The 23,183-nt window shown below is 41.5% G+C and overlaps 1 protein-coding gene across 5 annotated transcripts in view; it reads left to right on the top strand.

Moving 5' to 3' along the window:
• Nucleotides 1-9,791, top strand: part of GLIS1 (GLIS family zinc finger 1) — a 184,048-nt gene extending 174,257 nt beyond the window's left edge. For all 5 annotated transcript variants that reach the window (XM_058842733.1, XM_058842734.1, XM_058842731.1 and 2 more), the window contains exons 9-11: nucleotides 371-555; nucleotides 5,905-6,072; nucleotides 9,149-9,791. In XM_058842733.1, the coding sequence (XP_058698716.1) occupies nucleotides 371-555; nucleotides 5,905-6,072; nucleotides 9,149-9,285 (490 nt within the window). In that variant the 3' untranslated portion in view covers nucleotides 9,286-9,791. The remainder of the gene's footprint in view (nucleotides 1-370; nucleotides 556-5,904; nucleotides 6,073-9,148) is intronic.
• The last annotated feature ends 13,392 nt before the right edge of the window (nucleotides 9,792-23,183 follow it).

The raw sequence follows: 23,183 nt of genomic DNA, 5'->3' as shown, positions 1-23,183 counted from the left end.
TACTTGCATTTCCTCATTCTAGCTACATTTTCCATTCCTATTTCTGGACATGTATCTCAGATGACAAAATTCTAAATCAAACTGAGCTGTGTTTAAGTTGCTCTCTGAGGAGTGGTGTCATTTTGATCCTGTCATTATGGCGAGTGCAGGAAGTCAGTGTAAAGGAACAGAATTCCTTGGATAACTCTCTTGCCTCCTAGCAAATATCTGAAGGTAGCACTGTATTGTTGTCCTTTTTTATCAATATAATTTGTACCTTCTAAACAGACTTCTCTGTAGTTTGGCCATTATGGAAATAGTTCATTCAAGTATTTCATTTTGCCATATTATGATGTGATATGTGAAGTTTTTCTGTATTTTCTTTTTCTAGGCTTGCTCCCAACATAATCTCTCCACTTGTCAGCCCCCTGAAAGCTTTAGTTCCACCTTCCCTCTTGCAGAAACACGGTTCTCCATCATCCCACAGCCAGTCACCCAACGGGCAGCAGTTTTCTGGGATACCAAACACACCGTACACCCCATTTCCCAACCAGTCTGTACAGCAGGGATCTCAAGGTAACTCTTGTCTCTTCTTGTTTCTTGCAACTTTTCTAATTTCTAGCTGGAGAGAAGGAATTTATTTTGCTTTTTCATATTTGGCTAATATTGTCAGCATTTCAGTGGGCACTCTGCTTTTTAAACTGGATTGATGTACATATAGATGGAAATTTTCAGACAGGTCCATGCTGTTATATGTCATCATAATGGGGAAAGCTGTCCCAACAGCAGATTTATTGCATTTATTCAGGTCCTTCAGTAGAAGGCTGCTGGTCATCCAGCCTGGAGAGTGACCCTGCAAGAGCCATCCAGTCCCAAAATCCTTGAGGCACAGCTTGGCAGTGTCCTGCTCAGTCCACTCATAGTGATGCACAAGACATGGAATTAGACAAAGAAAACAAACTTTTTTTCATTTATTATTTAGAAGCTTAGCTTGTTTCACATTATATAGTAACATGTAAATGCACTCTGTACAACTATAGAGTGCCTGTGGGGTTTGAGGACAGGAATGGGAGCAGTAAGCAGTTGTCCCACAGCTTAATTTAAAACATTTTTTGTTCTGAATTACTCAGCCTTTTTAATTGTGAGCTTACATACCTATTCTGGAGTTCTGCTGTGGGAACTAATTAATGTTCCTGAAATTTTTGAGGCACAAATTAGCAAGATATTATTATCATCACAGATTCTTCCACTAACAGGAGCTTGCATATTTCAGAAATCTGTTATGCAGTCCAGATGGAGAGCTGCTAAAATTTGGTAAATATTCCCAATAAAGAAGTGTGTAGGACATCTGTCTGCTTGCAAGAGCCTGAGCACAAACCCGTGAGCAGCTCCCAGCTGGGATGGGGTTGGGTATCCCAACAGTTCCCTCTGCCCCTCGTTCTCAGAGCAGTGTTTTTGCTCTTTGGTTGGACAGGCTTAGGCTGAAAAGTTAAAGCGTATTATATTTAATGATTTGTGCTGAAGGAAAAACTAACTCAACCTGATGCTCAACAGATTATTCAATTTAAAAAGATTAACTCTGTAAGGGAGAAGTGGCAGATTTATGATAGCATATAATGATATATGATTATGTTGCTATAATGAGCTAAATAACTACAAGCCACAAGAGGAAAGTTTAGCAGCTCATTACTATGGCAGAAACAAATGCATAGACAGAACAAGTTTTGAACCACTTAAATAAATTGACTTTATTCCTTAAGAAAACCACATTTCCTTTTGAATGAATTGTTGCTTTCTAAGTGTTATGTCATGTGGTTTTGAAAAAGCAATAATTTTCCACTTTGGCCAAATGTTGAAGTATTATTATAAATTAATTATGGAAATGGTCATTCCAAAATCAGTTTTGATTAGCAGCCTTTGAAACCAATTATCTGTAAACTGTACTTAACTGTACCTGCTCTACTTTTTCTTTCTTTTTTCTGCCTCTCAGTTCATTAAGAGCACATTTTTCTAATGGAATCTGTAATAAACTGGGTGTCTTGAATTTTTGCCAGAAAAAGGTACACCACATAAACCTAGTGTAGAACCAGGCATATGTACAGAAGCACATAAACAGTGTGGATGTGGAATTTTTAGGAGATGGCAGCTTCGTCAGGCTGGTAGCAAAAATATTGATAATGAAAGAACAAGCTGACATTATTTATATGTTTTAACCTAGCTGTAGTAAGATCACATGGAAATCATTACATGCTGAAAGAATTTGGCAGGCAATGGAATCCTGTAGTTATTTATACCTGACATGATTTCTTGTCAGAAATTTTATGGAATTTGAAAAGCTGAGATTTATTTGCAAATACATGTAAATGACATGACATAACAAGATGGCATTTAATAGGCATATTCCAATTATTTGCTCATTACATCATTCGTTTTAAAGCTGCTTGACATTTTCTAGGCTGTGCCTTAGAGAAGCAGAGGCAGCCAGTGCACTGTGTGAAGTGGCTAAGTGCAGCTTTTCTGCCACAAATTATTTCAAAGCAAAATTTTAACTAAATGTTATGTTTGGAACTCAGTTTATTCCTTTATGAACTGTTATATTTCTACATCTACTGTACATAAAACATTTAACAGTGATCATTTAAACTGACAGGGAATTTAGTAAATTCTTCACTTGAAAATAACCTCAGAAAATTCTTGCTTTAAATCAAAACTGAAGGAAAACCTGAAATCCATGTGGAAAAAAAATATTGGTGAAACACTTATTTCCAAGTTAGTACTACAGATTTTCACTCTAGAAGGAGCAGGGGTGTCTGCACTGGACCAGTCTTCTTGGTTACTTTGTATTTTAACCCCTGAAGGGAATGTTTTTTAAGAACTTGTAAAAAATGCTTCCTGTTTAGTTTACTCTAATCAACCACATGTGGTTGTTAATTGAATGCTTGGTTATGGGATTTTAATAATATTTTAATTTCCCATATTTTCTCATTGAAGCATTTAAAGAAATCTAAAGGAATTAAAAAAATATAAAAATAAACCACAGCTAAATGCAATGAACCCAAAGGGGCCGAAATCCCATTTTTAGTGTCATGCTTTGTTCTGCCTGATTTGTGCTCCTGCTACACCCTTTCCCTTCCTCACTCCGTGTTTTTTCTTTAGTTTCACACCTGCATTTATCCTACTTAGTGTCCTGCTGTAGGCACATTAGAACAGGGAAAGTGCGTTTCTCTGTATTTTCTCTGTGAAGCACTTGGCAGAAACCAGGTCCCGGTGACCTTGGCAGTGCAGTAGCACCGGGATTTTCCTACAGCCCTTTCTTCACTGGGTGGTTCCAGGAACACTTTTTCCTCTGCCTTCTCAGATTATTTCACAGTGTTGCTGAGGGATAAACACTGCAATCCAAAAGAGGATTTCATTGCTTATAGCAGTCCTTTTCCAGACTCTGATTCTGAGGCAGTTCTCTGCTTCAGGTGTTTCCAGACAGTGTAACTTAAAACACTTCAAAATAACCTTTCCCCACAGGTCTTGAGAAAAACCCTGGATCTGACTAGTTTCAATTCAGTTCTGTCATGCTTGGATGCTCTCTGCTTTTCTAAGCCACTGTACGAGCTCTGTAGATCGTGAAGGTTTTTAATTGATGTATACAAAGGCAAGCCTGGGAGGACAAGGGAAGGACAGCACTTACTGTGACAGAGAAAATACACCTAGGAGTGATGTCTATAGGAGACATTCTGGAAAAGATTTTTTTTTCTCTAGCAATGCATCTAAGTGCTCTCTGCAACCAGTTGTTCTTCCTTTGAAGCCAAGTGTCTCTTTCTTTCACTGCTCATCTCAAAAGGATGTATTTTTAGAAGGCTTACAGCAAGGAGTTTGTGTTTTGTAAACAGAAAGGATAATTATCAAAGCAAATCAATAACACACTGTACCTAAAACCACATCAAAAGAGGGCTGTGCTACCTCTCATAAGAGCTCCTTGGTTCTTTGAGCCAGACTCTCCAGGCAGTAAATAGAGGTGGCTGGCTGTTTATTCCAAGGAAGGGCATGCATCATTTAATGCTCAGCTTTCCAAATTTTTGGGCTGCCTTCTCCATAGCAGCAAATACAAGCAGCCTTGGTACAGAGTGTGTAGTGTCTTTATCTAAGAGTCATCCAGTAGGACTTCACTAATCATGGACATTAACAATTCAGGTATTTTTTAGTGCATCATACATTCTCAAGAAATTAATCATTTAATCCTTGCAGATTCTGCCAAAGCACATATTAAAATGGGAAGCTTCAGAGCAAATCTTTTACCACTCAATGAGTTTATTGCATTTCTACTCAAGAATTGCCTCACTTTGCCTTATTTATTATCACCTTAGGAAATAAGAAGTGGCCAGACCCCAAACTTTGCCTGGTACCGTCTGCTTGGTCAAGCTTTGGTAGTAAAGGGAAAACACAGAGAAGTGTGGGAGATCTTACTGAACAGGAGAGAGCTTGCACACTGCAGGAATTGTAAGGGACACATTCACCCCATACAGCCCCAGGTACTCTGGGGACAGGCACAGGGATTTAATTTCTGAACAAACAGACTGAAGAGTGCACAGGCAGCCCAGCAGGGCGGGTCTCTGCTGTGAATGGGGCTGAGCTGTCAGCTCGAAATTGGGAAACATGGTGGGATTCACTGAGCTGCCCCGAGCTTCTGCAGGAGTTCCTGAGGAAATGTTTCAGTCTGAGTAAGACTGAGGGAAGAAAGACAACAGCTCCATATTTTCTCTGGCAATTAGAGGAAAATCCTGAAGCACATTCTTCTAGACTTGAAGACTGATTTGGTTGACTTCAGTTGCATTTAAGGGAAGGAGAATCAGAGAAGGTAGGAAAAGGGGCAGCTGATAGGAATGTACAGTTAGTTAGTGTGCAATGCACCTGGAATAAGGGAGAGCTTATTGAGGCAGGAGAAAGGAAAATAATTAAATAAGGCCTTGGTTGGTTTAAATGTTTTTGACATACTTTGAGATCATCCTTATGGGAAAAAATTTTTAGAATGTTGAAACAGCTTATAAATTGCAAAATTACTTCCTCAGCAATTCATTTGTCCTTTACTGTTAAATATCTTCTTTTGTTGTCTACAACTCATTCACAGCTTCTGATGGCAAAACCCAAACTGCTGGGTACTGATATTACAATACTTGGGGAAAAAACCCAGGGTCAAAGAAATGTTTGGTATGTGGAGGATGAAAGTCAACCATGCCCCAAAAACAGAATGACTGAAGCAAGCAGAGACCATGCAGATCTATCTTAGCACTTCCCAGAAGCAGAAGAGCCTCTGGTTGAACTCAGTCTTCACGTGTCAATGATCTGGAGTCAGTCCTGCACTTCTAGGTCAATTTTACCTGCACACTGTGGCCCCCTGTGTCCAGTGAAAGGGGGTTCATTTGAATCAAGAGCAGTCTGGGAAAGAAGTTTGAGGGACCTGTGAAGGTGTTTTGGATAAACAGCGCTGTCTCCAGCAGTGCACAGCACACACTGGATGGGAAAAGACTTTACTTAACTGAAAACAAAGCAGTACTCTTCATTTAAATACTGCATTATTGTATTTAAATTACCAGTGATTTGTTACAGAGACATTCCCTTAGGAGCTGAGCATCCTGGACCTGATCCAGTGGAGGGCTTGGAACCAAGTGTGCTGTTGACTGTGTTCAGCTGATCTATTGCTTGAAATGAAGCCCATCCTTGAGATTTTTGCATGATGGGGATCACAGTCCACAGCACCTTGTGGGACCAAGTCTGATGCAACTCTTCTGTAACTGAACTTTATAGAACAAGGTGATCATTTTTCCAGAGGTAAAACTGAGGAACTAACCCCCCCAACAGTAATGAAATGCTGTGGCAGAAGTGGAAGTAGTACCATTGCAGAAGGATTGAATTGTGTGCAATATCTGCTTTCAGGTTACCAAGGCAGCTTTCACTCCATACAAAACTGTTTCCACTATGGAGATTGCTACAGAACAATGGACCAGTCTGTCAGCAGTGATGTGCTCACAGGGGAATCCCATTGCTTCAATCCTCTGAGGCAGAATGGCTATCACATCCTCAATGCACCTTTAGCTTCAACAGGTAATTTATTCTACCTGTAAGGAATTACCCATATGATATTTGTAGCAGGAGGGGCAAAGAACACGTTTTATATTCAATGTTACAACAAAAACATGTTTGTGTAAAAAAATAGCCCTGAAATTCATTTTCATCTATAAAACCCCAGAAGGAAAGCATTTTTTTTCTTTAATCCTGCTGTATTTGACTGATTGACAAAGTCTCTTCATTCTTCCTGATGCCATAGGCAACACCCCCCTTCAAGGAGCTGTCAAGGCACTGCCTACATTTTTTGTGTGGTCTGCTTATTGCATATCTCAGGTGTGCTCAGGCAGGCTTTTATAATCAGGTCGAAGTTATAATGGCTACATTACTATAGTACTGCAGTATTTCGGTATTCCTTTTTTTTTCTACCTTTAAAATTCAGAATTGACAGAATTGGTGAAATCAAACAAAATGTGAGTATTGTCAGAGCAGTAAAAAACAACCATTTGCTGCAATCTTTACTTAGGTATCTCCAAGAAAGTTCTCTTCATGTCTGCACTCAGGAGGGCACCTCAGTTAAGAACAATACTGAAAACATATGTTTAAGTGCTTTTTGAATTGGGGCCTGAGTCAGACCACAAAATTAGAGTTGACTTTCCTGTTTGTTTTGTATTAAAGGAGACTCTGTTCAGAGCAAGTGTGCATGCATTTGTCTGCTATTCCATTCTGGGAAGTGCATGCATCAGTAACCAACACAAGGGAAACATTTAAGATGAAGTTTCAACTTCAACTTTGAATTCTTTAGTGTTACTCATAAGTTTGATATTACTAAAACATAGGGGTTTTTTATGTTAACATCAAATTTCAAGCTTAGATTGACAGCCTGCAATATTTAAAGAACAGACTAAATAAACTTTCCAAAAGAAATTGTAGCAGTAAAGAATAATACTGTGGCAAGACACCAACTTCAACAACAGTTGATTTTTCTGTCTGGGCCTAAACTATCATGAAATGTTTCTGTTTAGTATTTTTGTTTTTAGAGTGGTTATTGAGGCATGCAAATACTTAAAAGGCTGAAACATAAACATGTATGAAATATATAAATCTCATCTTTTAGTGTGTAAAATAGAGCCATTCAGGTTTGCAGGATTCATCAAGGCTATGCATTAATTTTTTCAGGCTTTTATAGCACCATTAATATTAAATGAGATCTCATCTCACAGGAATGCCAAATGTGACTGGCAAACAGCTGTTCCATGAATCACATTAACAGTCAATAAATTTTTATTTTCTGTTCAGGACTTTGGATAGTTTACTCTATCTGGAATCTAATAATGATTTCTGGGGTGTATGCTTATCTTGGGTTTTATCCATCTGTGGTTGTGTATCCACCCTGTATACAGGCTCATCAAATAGAAATTAGCATAACATAAACACTCACAAAACTTACCAAAATACTGGTCACTCCACTTGGCCTGACACAGATAAACATGCTGAGGTTGTCCTCCAGAACCTCTGGACATACACTGTGTGCCAGATTTCTGCAGACAGCAGAATCTGACCTGTAAACCACCAGTAAATTAATAAGTCATAGGAAAATGCAGAAATGTAAAGTAGAGAATTTGACCTCAAATAATAAAAACATACCTAACAGTAAAATAGCCACAATGAAGTGGACAGGTTTTCCTGCAGCCAGGACTGGCTGTGTAGGAAGCAGGATCTGTCCCTGGCTGCTGGTGTGGTGCCACTTAGCCCTGGGGCCCCTGTGGAGTCTGGGCAGATTTTGGCTCAGCCCCACCCAGGCACACCTGCAGAGGTGCAGGCAAGTGAAAAAGACAAGGGGAAGGCTAAAGAGAAGGAATGGCCTCATTTTTTACCAAGGCACAGAAAAAGAGTCATTTCCCCATGGCCCCACAGACCCCTCTGTAGGCCAGAGAATGGAGCCAGGGCTGGTGCTTCCAGCACGAGGATCAGCCACCCCCAGTGGAGTCCCCACTCTGTGTAAGGGCTTGACTTTCTGTGTCAGCCACAGGCATTTGCTAAGCTGCATCTTGTTCCATGTGCTCCCTCAGCTGCTGCTGCTTATTCCAGTTGTGGTAGGTGGACTCAGGGGTCCCTGGGGGCTCAGTCCAAGGGTCAGAACATTGTGCTGAAGCTCACACAGATGCTTTACTAAAGACCCAACTCAAATCAAGGAATAAAACCAGAATATGTATAAAAGATGACACTAAGGAGGTGAATACCACAGAGGGGAAGTAAGGAGGAGCTGGACTGCAGTAAAATGAACATGTGCATGTGGGCCTCGACTGGCCAGTTGCAAAAGCAGGTGATAGGTGGATCATAATAGGAGATTTTCATGTCCTTTGGGTAGGCAGTGTCTTTTTTTTTAGACTCCCTGGCACTCCAGCTGCTGTAGCATCTGGTAGCATGGCAAACCTGCCCCTTTCCTCAGGGAAGTGCAGCTCAGGAGGTTTGGAATAGCTGTGGGAGTTTGGCATTATGAAAGAAGGACAGAGAAATTCTTCCCTACTTCTGTGGCTTTCTGGTAACCCGGCAAGCAGCAGCCAGCTTGCCCTGGTGGGCTTTGGTGGGCTGAGGTTCAGAACTCTTTCCATATGTCCTGTGAGCCTGACCTGTCCCAGCCATGCTTCCTCAGACCTGCACTATGTGGAGAGCAGTAAATGTAGGATCCAGATTTCTGGGTCTTAAGAGCAGCTGGGAGACACATGGAATATTTTTTCGAAGTGCTATTAAAAGGAAAAACACAAACCAAGAGGACTGCATCACATCTAGGGCACACTTTGGATCGTTGTCCACTCATTGTTTTGATGTCCTGTTCAGAAAATGACTGTGACTCCTGAGAGAGCCGTGCTCTGATACTTGTACTTCACTTGGAAATGCACAGCTTTGCACAGAAACCAATGGGAGCACCAGCTATAATGACACAAACACCCACTGAAATTTGTGCAGCTCCTGGGCAGGGCCTTGATGCTGAACACTGTTGTCTTTTCATTAACACTGTCCTGTCCTGTGTGATCCCAGGCCCCAGGCTGTGCTTCCCTTCTCTCGTGCATCATGGCACTAATTCATATCCATGCCCTTGTCACTCTTCCAGGCTATGAGGGGATCTCTGAAGCCCAGTGTGTATCTGAAGACATGGTCTCCAATGGAACAGATGAAAATGGATTCTTCCAGAACAGTGCCTTTGATCACTGCTTGAATCACATTCCTTCCATCTACACAGATACCTAAAACCAGTGCTGGCCTTGTTTCCTTTATTATACCTATAACTGCATATGTAATAACAAAGGTGTTGTTCAAGTACTTTTATTTAGTCTGTATCCCTATATGTGCTCATTTAAATGAACACCTCACATTTACCAAACCATTTTATACATGAATAGTCTGTATAAGATAATATTGGAACCTGTTCCTTTGCTGTGGCACTTTGAAATTCATGCTTTAAGGAAATGAGGAGCATTTCAAGCAGCTTGTTTTGTAAGTTCTCTCAGTAAAGTGTAAATGTAAGTTATATAATGAACCTGTAAAGATGTTTTCCTTCTTGGAAAGTATGCTTCAATTTGAGAATGTTGTTCCCTTTAATCAGTTTTCATGTAACTTGTTGGTTCGGTCTTCTCTTTTTTCTTTTTTTTTTTTTTTTAACTAAAAGGATTTTTTTAATCAGAGACCTCATGTATATAAAGATCTACATTTGCTCAGCTGGTTTTGTATTTTCAGTTTTACAAGAAAGCATTAAAAACTGGAAACAAGTGTACTGTCCTTTCTTAACAGCATTGGGCACCCTGATACTGCATTCTTAACGTGCCTGAGAGGGATTTTAACAAAGCAGTGACATCTGCTGTGACTTAAAACAGCCCACGTGTATGTGAAGCAAACCAAGGGTTTTCCAGTGGAACAGGGGTCCCCTGCAGTAGTTTGGTTCCCTGTCACTGTGGCCCTGGCCCCACTGGGCTGCACTTGCCAGTGTAGTGATGACTCCTGGGAGAGACACATTCTGCGAGGGGCCAGGCCTGTTAGAGCTGAGCTCCTGGAAGTGTCCCACAGCACTCTAGGAGAACAGTAAGGAAAAACTAACTGGAAAAAAAAATCTCATTTACAAACCACTGCAAGTTGAGCTAATAAGGGCTGTCCAGACCCTGCATCAATCCATGGCTGTTCACTTACAGAGTTACCCAGGCAGCCACTGAAAAGCCCAAGCTGGGTTGAACCCAGTCTGTGGCTGAGGATGGTAATTTCCTTTTTTCATCTCTTCTCTCCCCAGAAATGTGGGACACAGCTCAGGTCCTACAGGGCAATTGTGTGTGTTGCAGTCCCAGGACCCCGCAGCTTTGGTGCTGTGGGAGCATTGGGATTCCTGGTGCCCCTGTGCAAACACAGAAATTCCCCCCGCACTGAGGCTGATGCAGGGTAACCACAGAGCCTGCACGGTGCACTTGTTTCTCCAGGGCCTGGCAGCACCTTGTTAGTGCACTTGAAGGGGCATCTCTGTATCCAATTTAGTTTTCTATCCTCAAGAAATTTGAATGAAATTTAGACATTCAGGAAGTTTTAGTCACTACAGAACAAGGTTCGTGGGGTTACATGACCCGACGCGCCCGTTTTAGCAAGGGTTCCTCAAGTCTCTGGCTCTCGAGGCCACGCAGTGCCAGCTGCAAACCCATTAATTGTGGCCCAGCAGCCCTGGCAGCACTGACTCATCATTCCTCTCCTAGAACTGAAACGTACAAAAGCTCCAAATTGTGCTCTAAGCCTACACACGTGGCTTTGCTTCTGATCATGGCCACATTTGGCTTTCTGTCCTGTTTATTTATTCTGATGCCTCATAGTTGGGGTTTTTTTGGTCTCAGACATAAGTGGGCAGAAGTCTCTCCCAGAACATTAAACAAGGAGGCAGGTAGCTTAACAACTGCCAAGCAGGAAGAACTGGGGCTTCTGAAGGGAGACTTAGAAAAATATCCAAAGACCAACAAAGCTGTAATGTCTGAGACAAAAATCAAAATAATTCCTGTGCTGCAATTAGCCGGAAACACAAAAAGGAAATCGTGACTTAAAAACAAGAATAATTCAATTTCCTAAAAATTAAATAAATTCTTCTAAAAATGACTTCTTTTTTTTTTTTTTTTTTGTTAAAAATATAAACTGACCAATCCTAAACATATTTGATCAATTACAAAAATTCTTATGTCACAACAACCAGGCTGTTCAAAACCACACAATGATTCACAAAGGTTTGGGAAACTTAAAGCATAGCAGCTGGAGTGATGATTTAATTCCACAATCTCTGTGAATCAGGTTTTCTGTAAATTAAAAGGATAGATTCAGAGAAATGCAAAGGCACTTGTTTGAGTCTGTATGGTTTGGAAAGTTATCCTTAATAAAGCCAGTAAAATACACAATAGCACAAGTTAATGGTTATTCGAGTGCTGTGTACCTTATTATTTCCTTTTATTACATGTAAGTAGGGAAGTATCTCATGTAAGCTTTTCCTAAAGACACAAAGAAACCTTTCAAAGGAATTTATTGCTTGGCAAGTTTCTCATTGTGGTGCTGTAAAAACCCCAACAACTAATAGATATAATAACTGGGGTAAGGCTTTATATGTAATAGTAGAAAATTATTACTCTGTGGAATTAAAATGGAGCTGCTGGTTCCAGTTGACTGTCAGATACTTTTTCAATCTAAGCAACAAAATTCAACTAATAAATTACAACACTACTTGATAAATAGCTACAAATCATTTCCCCACTGAATGCAAACCCTCTTTACCCCTGTGCTTATACTCTGTGTATGCAGGACACTTTAGGAACAACTGAAATAAGATGACCTTCAGTGGCTGATCAAGCTGGGAGAGAGACAATTAATTTCAACTTGACACTGAAACAGCAAAGGGACTTCTCTGCACTCTCCACCAGCTGGGCTGGAAGCCAAACATTCAGCAGGACTTCAAAGCTTCTAATATAATCAAGCTCAGGCTTTTCATTGTATAGAAAACCAAAATGCTTATTCTGTTCCCATCCTGCTGCAGCACCTCACAAGCTACAGAAGCGACAGTCCTGCCGTGTTCCAGAGGGGCTTTTGCAGGTGAGCTGAGATGTGCACACAGAACCCCAGCATCGTTCAGGCTGGAAAACACCTCCATGATCATGGAGTCCAGTGGGTGGCATTTAATGGTAAAATACCACTCTTGTAATGCCCTAATTCCAATGTGGCAGCAGGGCACAGGAATGTTCAAGGCCAAAGGCTCAGGTGTGCAGCAGGAACAGCTACAGCCTGCTCAGGGCTCAGATGTGCTCCCAGGGAAAGGAAACAGGCACCGAGTACATTCTCAGATCATTTTCTCTTCTTCCTTTTCTCTTCTTCCGAGCACACCCAACAGCAGGAACAGCTGCTGCTTGTGGAAAGGTTCCTCTGTTTCTGAGACTGTCCTTTCAACTGGATACATTTTCTAAATGGTAAAAGTCCAAAAAGCCAAATTCCAGAGCACATTAAGAGCACCGGTTTGATACTGCAATAGCTCTCAGTTACGCAAGCGGTGAAAAAAAAAAACCCAGTGCTTAAAACAACAACCAAGTATGTGAAAATAAACAGTGACTGTAAATTGAATTTAAATTGCATAAGAGAAAAAGATTTCAATGGGTTTTGTTATGATCTTGTTAAGACCTACACGATTTTAGTTCAGCTCTCCAGTAACGTATTTGTATTAAATTAGGTCAGTGCAACAGAAGATGAAAAAATAGCCAGCCTATATAATTTAATTCACTGCAGCACAAAGCCATCAGAATATTCCCTCCTGAGATAAGCCCTTCTGAGATCTGCAGAGTTACACTGAAAGCTCCTCTCTGCTTAAATTTCAAAGCAAACTGCAAACTCCCTGAGGTGATTTGGGAGTCCATGGCCCAGAGTCAGCAGAAGGAGGGCTGTAGCCATAGATTATCACAGCCTTGCAAGGTTGCCTGTCTCAGCTCCATGGGCTGAAAACCACTCAACCATGACAGAATTTTTCTTTAAACCATTGAATCTGTACAAAGTCCCAGTCTAGCTAAAGGCCTTATAGCACTGAGCTTTCTACTGGATTCCTACTGAGATGAAATTTGCCCATTCTTGTGGCAAAATGATTTTTGTAGTGGTGGTGAGGCCAGAAGAAAATAAAATAATTCTTCTGTGCAAATACAGATTTTCTGGCTAGCGCCAGTAATTCTCATTCAAAACCAAGTGACTCAACTTTAAAAGTGCATTTCTGTCCCTATGTTATACAGAAGTTCAATTCATCAAGGACATCAAGAAAAGCATGATGCTAATTTTCAAAATTCTTACGAGGTTAGGCCTTCTTGATTTCAGAGTTTCTGCCTCCTTTCTGAGAGTCTGCAACTCTCTGAGTGTGCCTGTGGCAGACACTGGACTAGGATGAGCTGCTGGGCACAGGGACAATACAGAGACATGGCCTGTGGAGACACTGCCTGGGACTGGGCTAGGAAGGGCACACACTACGCTGCCTTCTTGGAGGATTTGACCCATCTTCCCACACTTTAAGGTTCCCTTCATTTCAGAAGGGCAGCAAGACACCCCCCATCCTCAGGGCAATGGTAACAGAGAGCCCCAGATCTCCACACCTGGGATCAGTGTGTGGGTCAGACAGCAGACCCAGGGTTTTCAATAACTCAGGGAAGGCTTCCTTTCCCCCTGATCCAAGTGTCCATGCATGGTCAGAGCAGCACCTTGGCTTCCTATGGGTGCTGAGAAGGAAAAAGGTGCCTCCAAAGGGAGTGTCAGTGTGTCCCAGGAAGGTGTTGAGGAGCCACTGTCTCCACTGACTGACATCAAAATGCAGACATAATAAACACCTCCCAGCACAGCTCCTGTGATAAGGAAGGCTGAGCCTGTGCTGAAGCAGTATCCTACATCCTTTCCTGAACATCCAGTGCTCCTCTCTGAAACAGAGCATGCCCCACACAGCAATCTGAGCAAGGACAAAAAGAAATCCCTCTCAACCAAAGTTTGCCCTGAGTAAGGGACATTGCTGAATTGCAGTGGGCTGAGGAGCAGAATTTTAAAGGTGTCAGAATGCCTAAAAATGAAAAAAAGGACTAAGTGATTTAGGTTTGTTTGTTTGCTTGTTTGTTTTTAACACAACTGCCTTAAATTGCTGTAATTTCATCTCCAGGATTTTCTTTCTTTCTGAGAAACTCTGTTAGGTGTCTATTTGCATCTTTAGGCATATTCTTCAAATCTGGGCTATACTGCATGATGAGTCTTCTTTCCTATCTCTTTGAGTTAAGAATCACACATTTGCCTAAGGAATTCTCTGTGGAGCTGAAATCTGTTAGGATTATAAATACAGGCTGAGCTGGGAACAGGCACTGGAAACTGCCATGAAGACCATGTACAGAAACAGTGATTCTAGTCACACAAGATACCTGATACAGTTGGCAGGAAGGCAAAGCTAAACAAATGCGGGTTTACATTTTACTATTTAAAGAATAAAATATTCAACTTGAGTTCCATTAACACCTGTCAGAACTTTGGTACATACTCAAATCCACATTTCTAATTTTACTGCTAAATAATCCCAAACTTGGCAGTTAGAAGGTAAAGCAAAATACCTAAGCTAAACATCTGAAGCAAATTGTAGCTCTCTGGAAGAGCCCTTCTGCTGTATAAATGAAGGTCATATGTATAAATGATTAGAAGCTTAAGGAAATATGTCTTCTGCTTTTCTAAATTGATAACATACATATTGCATTAATATTCCCACATCAATTATTGGACATGTTCCCTGCTGTAAGAAAAACTTTTTCTTTTTTTTTTTAATAATCCTGTGGAATAATATTCTTATACTAGCACCATTAACTCTTGCCATGCAGAGGGAAAAGAGGTTGATTTAATAAACTACATCCTGAAAAAGCAGTGTGTCAGTCCCTGGAGGTGCCATCACCTGGGTGCACCCTGGTTTTGGGGGACAGTCTGTAAGATGCAAGAGTTGTCCTTTCCCTGATGAAAAAGAGAAAGAGGTGACAGGTCCTGGTGAGGATGGGGTGGGAGGAAGCAACTCAAATACTTCAGCTTTGGTGTTAAAGTCATAGCAGCTGCACCAATGGCTAACCCAGGAGCTCTAGTTATTTATCAACAGCAAAATAAACCAAACAAATGTTGCAGAAGACTCTTTAAACATTTTTTTTCTCTCTGTAAGGAGCAGCTCCTCCTTGGCAGTGGGCATGGGGCAATGTGACCACAGCAGGAAGTGGGGAGGACCCCCAATTCCCAGGCTCTCATGATGGATGGGCTGCCCACAGCTCTCCCCATGAAGTCACGCTGCTTCTGGTGACTGTCACCCCTTTGGCTGCCACTAAATCACACCTGCCAGAAAGAACTTAATCCTAAGGCTCATAAAAATACTTCTGAAACAGTTTTTTCTCTTTGAAGTGTACCAGATCTCACAAAATACCAAGTATTTTCCATAAATATTCCCAAGCTAAAATACACCTAAAGACATCTATAGGGTCTCCAATATCATTCTACTGGATAATGTATCCCATTATACCCTGAGCACCCCCTGCATGTCAGGAAACACCTCTTTTCCCAAGGGAGATGGTCTTGGCACAGACACGAGGGAGCCCAGCTCTGGTGCTCTGTGCTGAGGATGGCAGCAGAGTCACCAATTCATCACAGCTGATGCTGAGCGCAGAGAACACAAAAATGCAAACAATATTTATCACTTCTGACAGATTCCTTTATTTTCTGCTTTTTATTAGCTGACATAAAGTAGGCTCTTTTTTTTGCCAGAGACAAAAGTCACTGGGGGTGTGTGGAACAGAGGAATTATTTCCACTGAAAAATACTCCTATATTTTTATCAAGCATCAAAATTCTGTGACACATCACAACTAAGTACAAGTTATGGTGCCACTTCCCAATTTTGAAAGTTGGTAGTTTCAAATCCCATTTTCTTGTCTCAGTGGATGGAGGTGTCTGCAGAATGACAGGAAAGGCTACCAGGAATTGCTTCCATGCTGAACACCACCTTCACTGCACATTTCCAGTTGACAGCCCTGGACTTTTCAGATATTTCTCTTTCTCACAAGAGGGAGCTCCGGCTCTGGCATAACCATATGAAAATGTTCTACCCAGGCCCTGCTGCCTCTGAAAACGCACATCTCTTGTCCAAGGTCAGGCTTCCAGGGCTCCTTTTGCAGTTAAAAACTCATCAATAATATTTTGAAAATCAATATGAATTTCAGTGCTGAAGAAAAACTGCCATTTTTATAAATTTTCCAAGTGAATTTAATGGTTTTGGACAGTGCCAAAAAGTGTGGTGACTGTCTAAAACCCTTTTTTTCTCCAAAAATCAGATGGGTGTTATGGCTGAGCAATGAAATCTGATCAGTCAGAAGTAATAAAATGGAGTTATAGAGCAAGAATACCAATGATCCTTATAATGTGCATTTTAGTATTTTTCTAAAGCAAAGACCCCACAGGAAATCCCAGCTAAAGTAACATTTTGCAGTTTACCTTATCTGCTCTCTCTATCCCAGTCCAATCCTTATTCTTACCCAGACTTATGGACAGCTCTGTGGTCAGCCAAACTGGTGCACCAGAGGGTCATGTTGGCACACCTTGGATTTCTCTGCTGATCTCATTATTAATAATTTTAAGAAAAATGTCCCTTCCCTTAGAGATTCTTGTTAGTAACACCTCTCCCTCTAAGCCCTCCTCCTTCCAGCACAACCCAGGTGGCCCCACTAAAGCCGCTGCACAATTTGGGGGCTTAAAAATAAGTTACTGCCACACTCAAAGGCAGAGAGTTTATGTCAAGAACACTTCAGCATCCATAGAACTTGCTTTGCTCCGAAATCCCCAGTTGAGACTGCGTGTCCTTGGGCTCCCTCTGCTGATCCCAGAATTATTTACAGATCCAAACCCATGCAGTGCACTGCCACCAGGATGCCTCGAGTGTCTCCAGTAACACAGAAAGGTATCCCCAGGCTGGAACCAGGTGCACAGGGCTCCTCTGGGGCAGGGAGTAGGGAGATGTGCTGGAGGTTCCTGCTTTTTAGGGAAACCGAAACACGAGGCAGGCAGAGGCCAATGCACGAAGCGCAGGCAGCAGTGACAGGGGAAGAAGATCGTGCAGCTCAAGGCACGGTGCCCTCCTGCAGAACGCGCTGGATCGGGCACTGATCCGGATCCCACAGGAATTGTCAGGCAAAGCATGGACGGGCTGCAAATCCTTTGGATTTATTCTAAACAGCAAACCTGTCTTGAAAATATAGGTCTGCTAGGATTTTCTGTGAGCAGCAACCCAAAGAATTCCGTGTTTGCCTAAGCCTGAGGTAAAGAAGGTAAGGGGGGGTCGGCTCGGCAATTGAAGAGCCACGTCCCGTCCTGCGTTCAGCACCGCACACGAGCCCAGGCGCGGTAATTAAAAGCAGCACGGATCTGTGACAGAGTGTGAACAGAAATATAAAAAAGATTAAAAGGCGACTGTGGAAAGCTAGCGTGCTCCTCACATAATTAAAACAAGTTGTTCAAAGGCTGCTGCTAGCGCAGCGGCTCGGGCAGGTTCGCAGGCTGGGAGCGGTACTGGGCATCTCTGCCTTGTCCTCAGCACAGCCCCAGGGAGCAGCCCGGCCCTGCCTCAGTTTCCCTGCACGTCACACATGTTAATGTGCTCACTCCCGAACGCAGAAAATGGCTTTATATCCGTGGATTAAGGATTTCATATCCACGGATTAAGGGGCTAGAATTATCTCACTCCTTCCTATTCAGCTATTGTTTAATTAAGACTATATTTAACTGAGAGAGGGAATACGAATTTAGTGCTGGCTAAAGGCTTCTTCAGACAATGATAAAGTTTGCCTTTAAAAACACCCATTATGTTCACAGTCTATGGTAAATACAAATGCAACAGTCTATTTAATACAAAATGGTTTTTGAAGTACTCTTAGCACAACATAAAAGCTTTAGCCATGCAATAGATTCCCTCTAATCCTATTTTATTTTTTTCTAATCATTATACGCTATTTCTGTGGAACATTTATTATACAATAAAGACACAATATTTCACTGCAGCAACATTTCCCAACTGGCATTATTATTATGCAGTATCAAACACTATAATCAATATAAATAAATTTTTCTATATTATGTAAGAAAAACATTTGTTTAAAGGAACTTTTAAATTTTTTTTCTCTTTTTCCCAAGAAAACTAATACCCTACTTCCTTTCTCAAATCCATTTTAAACACCCAGCAGATTCCAACAGTTACAAGTTAAACATTTGAAAACGACAGAATTTACCATTGCTCTAAACTTAAGAATATAAAAACCACATGTTGACATCTAAATAAAAACTGTCAAATGTTGAACTTCTTGCCAAAGTGGTTCTAACAGTTATAGAAAATCAAAGTTTATAGAAAAGAGTAGAGCTTGCTTTGGGGAAAGAAAAAAAAAAGGAAGTTCAGCAGCTCATATTAAGTCCCTTTATTCCTGTCCCATTTTGAAATTTTAGGGAAAGGCTCAGCTGGCTGATTGCACGTGATGGAGGAGCTACCTGAATTCCAGTCAGCTCCGAGCTGAAGTTCCAGTGTATTTTAGCCAGAAAAATTCCCTAGCCAAGAGAGCTTTGTGTCCCTACCCCAGCAGTTTGCAGCTGTGCCCAGGCTGTGTCTGAAATGACATCTCTGATGTGAGGTGGCTGTTCCAGCACTGCCTGTGCTCCCAGCATAATCTGATCCATGGAAATTGCCCCAGCAGCTGCAGGCCCAGGTAGACCTGCAGCATGGCCAAGCAAATTGCACCACTGTTTACTTAATGATGCAATGAAAATCAAAGGAAAATTGGCAAATTCCCAGTTTGCTGGGAAATTAATTATTTCTAATATGGCTGAAAGTACCTCAATTTTTATTTAGGGATTACATTAGTGAAAACAACCCCAGGAGCAGTCAGCAAACCTGCCTGGCCACCTCTGTGGACTCTGTAAGGGACAGAGCCTGTTGTGCTGGGTCTCCATTCTTTGCTTTTCCAGAGGTAGAAATCATCTGTGGGGAACATTAATAGAAAAAGCTGGCAGAGTTCAAGTATCCTCTGAAACACAGCTACCATCTCTCTGCCATTGGAGCCTCTGGTCTTCATTGTTATAACAAGAAGGAGAAAAGAGGCTGAAATGCACAGGTAGGTGATGGATTTGAATGCTCTGCTTTCAGGACTAGATTTCTTCATGCTAATGTGTATTTTCACATCTTGCAAGCTGGCTTGGACTTGACTGCACAATGAGTAACAGGAGGCAGCACCAAGCATTTCCCTTCCAACCACCATCCTGTGACAGCAGCACTCAACATTTGCACTGGAATTCAGTATTACAGCAAGAATGGAAAAAACTTCGTCAGGGAACAAATTAGCCTAACTGGAGAAATGTCCCTGACCCATTCACTGCACCAAAACAACACAACTTTCCTTCTGATCCTCTGCATATCCCATCCTCCCACAAAATCTTGTTGGAAAATCAGCCCAAGCGGGGCACTGAAGTTCTGATGCTGATGTTCTTCCCTTGAATTGCTTACCACAGTAGTTGCTTTTCAGAAACTGGTGGAGCAGAGATGAAATCAATCACAGAGGTAAATTTTTTTTGGTGAGAGAATTAAAATTGTGATTGTACCTTACTGCACATGTGCACTTCTGTATTTCTGTTCCTTTTTGTAGCATCTAAAAATTACACCCACCACATGTATCTTAAAATTAAATGCTGCATTATTTCTCCAAAAGAAACCATAATGGTCTTTTGTAAATAATTTTATCTACTGTTCAGCATTTTACAGTCTTGCTATGTTATACTACAGCATTTATTGTTTTACAAGTGTTAGTGTTCTCTGGTGGGAAATGCTGTAAAAAACATAGAAACTGAAATAATTTTTTCATCTCTTGATTTATAATAAACATGGGACTCAGACAGTTCCTCAAGCTGGAAGCCATTTGGTTTTGTATCAGGGGAAACACTGGGTAATCAGGACAGCCTGCTGCTCTGCACTAGCTAAACTAAAGGAAACATACACAAAGTTAAACCTCTTTCCTTCTATATATGGGATTTTACAGCTAATGCAATTTAGCAGATTGCTCCCTCAAACCTCCTAGCTGAGCCTTTGGGGATCCTGTCCCAGGAGAAGAAGAGCAACGTGCCTGGACAAAAGCAATTCTCAGCTCTGGGAATTTGCTCCCAAAGTCTGCAAATTGTTTTGGAGTCAGTCTGGCCCTGTGCCACCCTGCACTGGCTCTGCCATGGGATTTGCCAGGGCTCTCTGACATCCCTCCCCTTGCCCAGGATGGCCCAGGCTGAACAGTTCATGGCACTGAATGAGCTCCTGGCACAAAATCCCGCTCCCAGTCTGATGGAGGTGTAAGTCACTTAGTCTCAGCTCAGCGTCAGCTAAATGAGTTTTCATTTTTTCATGCACATTTAGAGTACTTCAGTCCTAGGCTTTCCTCATCTTTAAAAAGCAACAGATACTTAAATTTATGAACTGCGGTTCCTTTCCCTGGTAGTTTTGGCATCTCTGTATTCTGTACACAGTCAGATGGCTTCCTACTGTTATTTCATCTTTTATTTTCTCATTTCCTCCCGGGTTTTGGGGGTTTTTGTTTGGGTTTTTTTTTGCCTTTCCCTTGCACTGTGAAGCCACCTACAGGCTCCTAATATTGCTTCACCTTTTGGGCATTTTCTGCCCCTAAGGCGCTGGTGGTTTAAGCTGTACATCAGCAGCAAACATTGCCCTCTGAATTGTTCATAGACTCAAAAAAATGCCTTTAGTAGGAACATAAGTTTTGTTATTAGCACTTTTAAGGTTCATTGTGCCAGTCACAATGAACAAAACCGAAAAAACCTCACAGTTCATCTCTCCCAGAGTGAAGGATACCTGGAGATACCTGGACATCCCACTTGGGGACACTCGTTAACAACCGGAAAAGCACATTTTAATTTTGGAAGGCTTTTTTCCCCTACTGGATCTTGTAATGAATGCATTTGGTGAGACATCTGCCTTGCCTGGGGGCAAGGAACAGCAGAGCAGGGGCCAGAGGAGGGCTCGTTCCCAACCCCAGGGCCCAGCACACCAGGACAAGCAAATGAGGGACAGGGATTTGGGTAGAGAGCCTGAGGCACAGCCCCAAGCTCGGATTCATTTTTAATCTGGCTCTTTGAAAATCATTCCTAGTCACTGTGCTGCCACAGGGGGATACATCCCCCCTCTCTCAGCAGCACACATTTTCCAACATTTCATCAACTTCTTTCTGAAATAGAAACTGTCATTTTTATATGATTTCTCCCAGTATTGTTAATGAATTACCAACAGTGATGTGGTATTTTACCGGTTATGGTGCTCATTACTAAAGATTTCAGCTCTCATTTTCAACTGCCTGTTTATGTTTATTTAATTAAAAATATGGTTGATTTCAGTGCAATACTTGTTAAATGTTATTTTCCAATTCACTTTTAGATATTTTGTTAATGAAAACCACATTACATTCATGGTATGCACTACAGCCTTTGCTTATCCCATACAATATACTACATTTACTTCATGTTCGTTGTATTTAATCTTCGTGTGGCCTCTACCTGAAGCAGAGCTGGCATTTTGGAAGGTTAAAAACTTGTAATATGAATAAATCTCCTTTTTACAGCAGCAGATTTGTGGGGGTTTTAGTGAGGAATGGGTAACACTGCAGGGATTGCTTTTCCACATACAATTATTATCAATATAGACAGTAACCATTAACATAATGAATCGCTTCAGATTACTTCATCATGTCTTTAAACAACCACTTAAAAATAACAGCTAAAGTCATCTACTATTCAAAATATCAAAAATAGCAAATTTTGAATACTCATCTGAGAAGAGACAAGACTGGCATTGGGGGTAATGCAAGAGGCAATTAAAGGTAATGCAAGAGAGATGGAGGAAAAAAGGATTACAGATATGTAGAAGGAAGCCAGGAACTGGTATGTGGGTGTTTATGATGTCTAGCTAACAGCTTTATTTAATTAATATATTATTAGACAACATTTAAACACAACTGAATAATAGCTGTATGTCAGAAATTATCCTAAAATCAATTGCTTCAGATCGAGCAAGTTAATACTAATTTAAGGCCAAAACAGTGATGTAAGAAGGTTCCCAGAGAAATTGTGGAAAAATAAACAATATTGTGAAGATATTTTAGTGCTATGATACTTCTCTAATTTTCTCCTCACTGGAGAGTCTTTGAAACAGTCAGAAATACAATATGACAGTGCAGAAATGCCGCTGTCAGACCCTGCTCCTTCAAACAGAAAGCAAGACACAAAGACACCTTGAAAAAGGTGACAGATGCATTTGACACCTGTGTCTGTTTTCATACTGCTTCTCAAACTACCTCAGCAATAATAACTAGATTAAGTGAAGTTTTAGCACTTACAAGTGCTAAAACTGGAAAGTATGGAAACCAAAAGGAAAGGGAAGACAGTTTATGTCCTCCAGGCAGAGTTAAATCCTGACAGATTAAATTGGAGTGAAAACATCTTGTCAATTAATTAGTGCCTTTATTATTTTAACTGACGCTCTGCAGGCCCTGAAGGTTCGTAGCTTTTAAACAACCAAAACTGAAAAGTGAAGCTCCTCCCTGAAAACCCAGTGGGCAAATTCAGAGCAGAAAATGTGATCTGAGATAACGCTGCAGAGGCTGCTGCGCTGATTGACGGGGAAAGGAAGGGACAGTGCAGGATGTGGAGGGGCTGGAAGGAGTGGGATGTGCCACAGGAGTCCTAGCAAGGAGCTGCTCATCACAGGCAGGGGAAGCTCAAAGCAGCCACGCTGGTGCAGGAAAGCGGGTGGGAAAGTAAACTGGAGCAACTGGAGGGAGCCAAAACAAGCAGAAAGGCAGGATCTGAATGTGAATTGTCCAAAACCTGGAGGTAACAGGATTAACACTGAGCCATAATGTGCATGATTTGAAGTACAAGAGCCAATGTAGCAGCAAAAAAACTCCTGCAAAGTGGGCATCTGAGGAACCATCCAGAATGACCCATCCCTGCTTCCCAGTCTGCCTGCAACAGAGGGCTCTGAGCTAAGAGTAGGGATTAGGGCTTTTAAAGTCTCTTTAGACACAA

The sequence above is a fragment of the Poecile atricapillus genome, chromosome 7, assembly GCF_030490865.1.
Source record: "Poecile atricapillus isolate bPoeAtr1 chromosome 7, bPoeAtr1.hap1, whole genome shotgun sequence".
Taxonomy (NCBI): domain Eukaryota; kingdom Metazoa; phylum Chordata; class Aves; order Passeriformes; family Paridae; genus Poecile; species Poecile atricapillus.
The sequence above is the reverse complement of the archived record's forward strand: the minus strand, read 5'-3'. Positions and strand labels throughout refer to the sequence as shown.